This window comes from Tupaia chinensis, unplaced genomic scaffold (assembly GCF_000334495.1).
Source record: "Tupaia chinensis unplaced genomic scaffold, TupChi_1.0 Scaffold000633_1, whole genome shotgun sequence".
In the NCBI taxonomy this organism is placed as follows: domain Eukaryota; kingdom Metazoa; phylum Chordata; class Mammalia; order Scandentia; family Tupaiidae; genus Tupaia; species Tupaia belangeri.
In genome coordinates, this window is record NW_006160153.1 from 359361 (window position 1) to 367031 (window position 7671).

Consider the following 7671-nt stretch of genomic DNA (forward strand, 5'->3'; position numbering starts at 1 on the left):
AGGTTAACACAAAAACTGTGGAAGAAAAAAAATGTTTCTTGCTTTTTCTGAACCAGGCACCCACATTTCCATTTGGCATGGTCCTCACTAGTTTTGTAGCTGGCCCTGCATGTGACTACAAATGAGAAAGAAAGAAAGAAAAGAGTACAGAGGAGCCAGGTGTAGGAGAATTAGGGGAGCAGGCATAAGGGAGACAGAGAAATTTGGAGCTTGGAGATTGGAATGGTTGGATTCCATATTGTTACAAATGAACCAGATATATTCTTTTCAAAAAATGTTTTATTTCTTTCTGATTAAAAAGCAGTATACATCATAAAACATTCCAATATATTCAGATGCTAAAAATGTGATTGGAAATCTACATTCAAAGGAGTAGCATAGATCAAGGTGTTAAGTATCTAGAAATTCACAAATTACCATCATCCATTCCAATTCTATCCAGTGCTACCTTCTCAGTGTTGTGAATCCAAATATATTTCTCCAGGCATTTTCACTATTTTTGAACCTGAGCTTAAGCACCACTGTTTAAGAATATCTAAACACAATGCAGATTGATAAACAGTGAGATCATTATCTTTCTACCTCAGTGTTCTCCACCGCCAGGTTTACCAAAGGATATCTTTTGTTTTCTAGCACGTTAGCCTGCCAGAAGATGACGTTGTCTAAACACATTTTCAGTGTTTTCTTTTTAACAGTTAATATATTTCCAGGATGCAGGTCCATTTCTTTCTAAAAGGTTCCTAGGACACTCATTGAAAAGTCAAAAGCAATGAACTAAAAGGGATTGCTATTTTGTTGGAGAAGAACGACACCCTTTGTATCGAAGTGGGGGATTGCAGACTGTGGTCACCCTCTGCACAGTGTCTCTTTGTCAAGTAATACATGCTGAAAAAAAAAATAATACAGATGGGAAAATATTGTGCACTGTCAGATTTTGGAAACGGCCAGAGGATTTTTCCTCACCAATGTCTTGTCGATGACTTTCACATTCTGGCACCCTGCAAAAAATAATGCATACATTTAATATGAAATGAATGCAATAATAATCAGGCAGGTAATCGTTTTCCCAAGGAATGTAAAACTTGACAAATGTAAGGTTTATGATTCAAGGTAGGCTTGCCAAATCTTATGTGGCATGAGACCATTTTTATTACCTAAACAGTCCTTAACACAAAATGACTGGCACATATTTTTATTAACACAAAGAGTATATTCTTTCTGCCACATTTAATAGAGAGTCCATGGCTGAAAGCTCTCTTTTAGGTTATGTCTGTAGCAAATTAAAATGCATAGTGAGGATTCACAGAATGTCATTCTTCTCTTTAAGGCTGCACTCGCATAGGCTCTGCACAGTAGTTAGTAGATGATTTATCTTGGGAGTTCTGTGTAGACAAACTGGATTATATGGAACACAGAGAAGGAAGACCTTGTTATCTTTAAAAAATGGCGTAGTTGATAATTAACTCAAAGCCATTCCCTGCAGCTCATCATCCATTCTGAGTCGAATTCAAAATAGTCACTAGTAATAATGGCACTTATTTATTTATTTGTTTGTTTGTTTATTTTTCCAACAAATATGTACTGTTTAGGTGCCAGGCACTTTTCTAGACACTAGAAATACTGTTGAAGACCACTAAGATTTCTGCCTTCTTGCACTCCAGAAGGGAAACAGATAAAATGTAAGACATAAAATTTTGTAAATGTGTTATGTAACAGATGATATTTAGAAGGTGATAGGTGCTATGGAAAAAGAATGAAATAAGAACAAGGAAAGAATACTGGAATTTGAATGGGTACATGAAAGATGAATTGCTATTTTAAGTAGAGTAATCAGAATGGACCCCATTAGAAAAATATAATTTACATGAAAACCTGAAAGACATAGGAAGTTATTCGTGTAGATATCTGGGCGAAGCGTGTCTAGGTAGAGGGAATAGCCAATGCAAAACCCAAAAGCTGAAACATGTCTGGCATAGCCAAGGAACATCAAGGAGGCAAATGTGGCCAGGATAAGAGTTAGTAGTAGGAGTTGTGAGGAGAAAGGTACTGAAGGTCAAACCAACTAAGGCCCTGCGACTGCCATAGTCCTTGCAGAGACTTTGGCGTTTATTTTGAGCAAAACAAGAGTCACTGGAAGATTCTAATCAGAAGAGTAACAAAATATGATTAATGATTAAAAAGATCATTCTATCAGGATCAGAAGAGTAAAGGAGAGAGAAGGTAGAAAAGGATCCAGGGGCAGGCCCAGAGTATTTACTAGAAGAAAGATGATGGCAAAAATAACAGGGAAACTATTGCAGTATCCAGGATGAAGAGAGATGGTAACAGATCTGGCCAGGGTGGTGGCAGTGGAAGTGGTGAATGAGGTCAGATGCTAGCTTTTGAAGCAAGAGCCCCTACAAATGTGAGGGTGTGAGACAAAAGAATCAAAAATGACTTCAAGATTTTTGACTTAGCAACTTGCAATTATGGTATGAACATGGACTGAGATTGAAGAGAGTGCAAGTGGAGCAAGTGTAACAGAAAAAGTTAGCTGGTTTTGGGCAGGTAGAGTTTGAGATGACACTTAGACTTTCATATGGAGGTGTTGACTAGCCAGTTAAACCTATGTGTTCATGTGTTGTGAGATGAAAAAGAGCACAACATAACATCCACTCTCGAGGTGCTCATACTCACCAAAATATTCCTAATGAGGCTGTCAAAGATGGAACTAGCAGATGGCATAATGGTTACATCCCATGTAGTCAAGCACAGTTCAAGTCCTAGACCTGGCAGCTTAAAACTCAGATCAGGTGCATGTGCATGCATGCCCAAAATTCTGAGACAAGAATGGAAGAGAAGGAATTGCAGCATGGCTATCCCCCCTGGGGGGTGATTTTTCACTTCCTGTCTCTCTGGTGAGCACATGTACTTTATAACAAAAATCTCAAAAAAAAAAAAAAAAGACTATCAAAGGCATCTACACATTTGAGATCATTGTCACTAAGTGACTGGTATTTACACCAGAGTTCCTCAGTTAAGAAAGAGATCTGCATAGCACTATAAATGTAAAGTCACTTCAAATCTAATATAGAACAAAATGATTCCCCTTTTCTTCTACTTCAAATTAACTTTATTCCATCAATGAGTCTGGATTCAAAACCAGAGAAGACCAAGAAGAAAAAGAAAATTATAAGTGAGAACTATGAGTCTTACCACTCAGAGCCATGGCCAACCGGAATTCTTCTTTCAATATCTCAAGGACATCCTGGACACCTTTCTCCCCCTAACCAAGTAAAAGATACAGCACTATTGGGTAAAGCTGTCTGATGGGTTTCAAGAATATTTATTGCACAGTCAAATCATCCTGTGTTATATATTCATTTTTTTTTGTCCAATTACCTGGCAGGCCAAGCCCCATATGATGGGTCTCCCCACAAACACAGCCTTGGCACCCAGGGCCAGAGCTTTGAGGACATCAGTGCCTTTCCGCACACCCCCATCCAGAAAGACTTCCACCTTCCCTTCCACAGCCTCCACAACTTCTGGCAGAGCATCAATCTGTGGAGAGAAGAGGTTACCGTGACACTATTAACACTGAATAACACAGTATACCTCCAAAGACCACTGGACCATTTATTTCTTAGAGTGAAAGCAGTTAAGTAGGTTTGGAATCAACAGTAAGTCTACTTCCTTCTGAAATAAAGTAGGTGCAAATGCTAGTAACTGAAACAAAACAAAACAAAAACAAAACAAAACACAACAAAAAACTAAATTTAGAATTGAGAGGCTAATTTTCTTTCAAATTCCAAGGTTCTTTTTCCCCCCAACATTCAAATTTAAAGATCATGATCAAAATAAATTTTATAGATTTGGCTACAGTGGTACATACTGCTAAGGAGGCTGGGGCCACATGGGAGGCCAGGGTTCTACTCCTGGCCTGACCTAAACAGGACAGGCTCAGTGTTGCACACCTACGGTGCTAGCTAGCTGAGAAGCTGGGGCAGGAGGGGCCTGACATGGCAAGACCCTATAAAAAACCAATTGATCAATTTCTCTCTCTCACTCTCGAGTAAATAAGCAAATCTTTAAAAATTGCAAATATAGGGTCAGCTGGTAGTTTGGTGGTTAAGGCCACTGGGTCCCATATGGCTGACAGAGTGGTTTGAGTCCTGGACCCAGTAGCTTAAAAATCCCACCATGAGTATATGCATGTTTGGCCCAAATCCCAAAAGGAAGGAAAAATAGAGGAGCAGGGATTACAGCATGACCATTCACCATGAGGAGTGCCATCTCACTTTCCCTCCCTCTTTCTTTCTCTGTCTCTCTCCAGTAAATGCATGCAGCCTCTGGGAAAAATAATTAATTATAAATATAATTTTAAAGCCTGATAGTTTATATTGGGTTGTAGGAAAAGTCATAGCATATTTTTTCTATGTTTTTCTATGCAAAAATGCATCATGACTTTTCTGACATTCAATAGTTATTTTCCATAAAAGGCATAAAAGCAAATGAAATATCTTGTTGATATAAATTATTGTTATCTTTATTTACTTAATGAAAATTAATTGTTGAACTGGCCTCATGCCTCAAGGTTATAAGAGCTGGATCTTGCAGGGCCAGCTGTGGTTTGAATCCTGACCTGAAGGCTTGAAAAACACACTGGGAACATGTGTACGTATGTTCAAAATCCCCACAGGATGGAGAAATGAAGGAGAAGGGACTGCAAGATGATCATGCCCCACTGGGGGGTGCTTTCTCCCTCTCTCTTTCTGTTTGGCCAGTGTATGTGTTCTCTGGCAATTAAGAAAAAGGAAAGGAAAGGAAAGGAAAGGAAAGGAAAGGAAAGGAAAGGAAAGGAAAGGAAGGGAAAGGAAAGGAAAGGAAAGGAAAGGAAGGGAAGGGAAGGGAAGGGAAGGGAAGGGAAGGGAAGGGAAGGGAAGGAAATCATTGTTTAAATGTATACTCTGAAGATAGAACAAGTAGTGGTGAATTAAAAAAATGCAAACAGCTAATATTGAAAATGTAATCTCTGATTTCCTCATCTAACATACTTTGCATATGATCATACATTAGAGAACCCTCCATGGAAAAAAATATATATTATTTTGCTCTTAAAAGAATATGACCACATTCACTTTAAAGATATTTGTCCTTTTTTTTTTTTTTTATTTCCTGTAAGGCCTGTGCATTCACCAGGGAATGACAGAGAGAGAGAAAGTGAGAAAGTACTCCCCGGGGATTACAATCACACTGCCATCTTTCTCCTCCATTCTCCTCTCAGAACTTGGGACATGCACGCACGTGCGCCCAGCATTCATCAAGCCACCCTATCTGGGACTCAAACTACACAGTCTGTCTTGTGTGATCTAGTCACCTTAACCCTCATACCACCTGCTTGGTCCCCAAGACCTGGTCTTTATTTGCAATTATGATAGATTAGCCATTGGAGAATAACGAGCCTCACAGACACTGATCTTGTGGATTGCGTTATTGTTCCTGACCCTTCACATATCTCTGAATGCATTCTTTTTCCAAGGCAACTTTACATTTTTTCACCCACTAAAAGAAAAAACAGAGAGCACTGGCTCACTCTTTGACTTTGGTCTTAGCCAAGTTCCCTATTTTGGCCAATAAAACATGAGCAGGGCTGGTAGAACACCATTTCTGACCATAGGGCTTAAACACCCTCCTGTATTTCTCCTTACTCTTTTGCATCTCTTCCATTTGCCATGAGAAGTGCATTCCCCCCCAGGCAATGTTTCCTCCCCAAATAGGCTCCAGAATAAATATTCAGGAAGCAGAGCTAGCCCAGCCAAGCCAGCTGGCCTGAAAATTAGAGCACAGCTACCTAGCTAATACCAATCTTAAATCAGTGGACCTTCATGAATGCAAAGTTTCAAAAGAATAAATGATTGTTGATTTAAATATCTGAGTTTAGGATGTTTTTGGTTTGTCGCATTATGTGGCAATAGCTAACTAATATAATTGGCTAATTTGATGGAAATCTTTGCACTTGAGAATGTAAACAACACCTATAGGACAAAATTTATAGAAATTATCCACATTCACCCCAACTGTTTACATTTAAAAGTAAGTCCAGTTCCCATCTAAAATGTAAGCTGAAGAAGCTACCATACACTCAAGTGTACTTCTTTCCAGAAATAATTGTGCCAAAATCACTCAAAGGTTTTTCCTGATCCTCCCCTTACATTCTAAAGGCTAAACTTACAGAGAGTTTTATGTAAAAGGCTGAAGACCAAACATAGCTACGGATTTAGAGGAAGTGAAGGCAATATTTGGCATGTGGCCGTTACATGTTTGGCAGGTAATGTGATTTTCCCCTTTTCCTTTTGGTTTTTCTGCCTTGCCAAACATGCTTCGGATCCATTTACATATGTCCCCTTACCTATACATAGTCCTCCTTTTTCATTCAGGCAAGTTACATCAATATATAACTGCTACAATTTCCAAGCGATGATGCAAGCCATAATTAAGGATATTTCCCCATTTGAAACCAGAACCAAAGAAAAATATTAGCTAGCTTGGGTTCACGACACATTTTCAAAGCCACGCAAATCCAGTGTGTTTAGGTTCTTTCCAATGCCTAACTTCGCCTCAAAGTAAACTATTAAGGAGTCTTAAAATGTGAATCCTGGGTTATGAAACAGAGCCCAGATGGGTGTTTGGTGTTTCAGGCATCTGTGCACAAGAGTATCCTATCCATTGCTGAATATGTCTAACCTCTCATTTTTCTTTCAGTAGCTGCAGTTTTACTAGGCATACATTATGCAAAATAATTCTGATCAGAGCAGGCTAAATAAATAAATACAGTAGACAAACTCACTATGTTATGGTCTTGTTTATGTTTCCTTCTTTTCAGCTTGTTACAGATCTCTGAGGCCATTCATTCCAACTTTTTTCCCCCATCAGTGCTTCTTTAGACAACTAATTGGGGGCTTAAGTTCACTGGAGTTAATCTCTGGGAAAATAAGGTAAGGTCCCTACATACTGTTGCTCATTCATCCCACTAGTCACTGACTATCAAAAACTTTATTGACAGCTTGTCACATACAAGGCATTAATGTCTAGCAATTTAAGGGATATGAAAAGAATCCCACAAAGATCTGACTCACAAAGAGAATCCTCTTTCCATTCCTGTTCTTCCAGGATGTTACCTGCCCACCTTTCCAGAATTTCTACTCACAGGGAGGTCTTACCTTTTCACCTCCCACTAGCACACAGTTATATTTTTTATTTTTGATATTTTAGGTATGAAACTTTGCTCAAGCCAAATGATTACACATAAAAGTAGATCAAACTAGAGTTAGTTCAGTTAAAATTGAAAGAGACAGAGTCTAAGTCACTGCCCATTCATGCTTCCCTGACTTTTCATCCCAACTCATCCAATCACATTTCACAGGACAGCCCTAGGGGGGTTTCTAACAAGTGCTCATGAAATGCTACTGATCTAAGGTCAGCTCCATGGCCTGGTGTTTAAGGCAACTGGATCCCACATGGTTGAACAGATGGTTTGAGTCCCAGATCCAGTAGCTTGAGAAACATGCCAGGTGCATGTGTGTCCAAAATCCCAAAAAGAGGGAGAAATGGAGAAGAAGAAATTACAGCAAAGAGGTTGTGGCATGAACATTCCCCATTGGTGCGTGTGTGTGTGTGTGTGTGTGTGTGTGT

The 7671-nt window shown here is 39.1% G+C and overlaps 1 protein-coding gene across 1 annotated transcript in view; it reads right to left on the minus strand.

Annotated features, from left to right (window-relative positions):
• Positions 1-261: 261 nt before the first annotated feature.
• Positions 262-7671, minus strand: part of HAO1 (hydroxyacid oxidase 1) — a 70954-nt gene continuing 63544 nt past the window's right edge. Inside the window, exons 6-8 of the mRNA XM_006159499.3 lie at positions 3382-3540; positions 3196-3265; positions 262-998 (exon numbers count right to left, since the gene is read on the minus strand). Coding sequence (XP_006159561.1) covers positions 928-998; positions 3196-3265; positions 3382-3540 — 300 coding nt within the window. The 3' untranslated portion in view covers positions 262-927. The remainder of the gene's footprint in view (positions 999-3195; positions 3266-3381; positions 3541-7671) is intronic.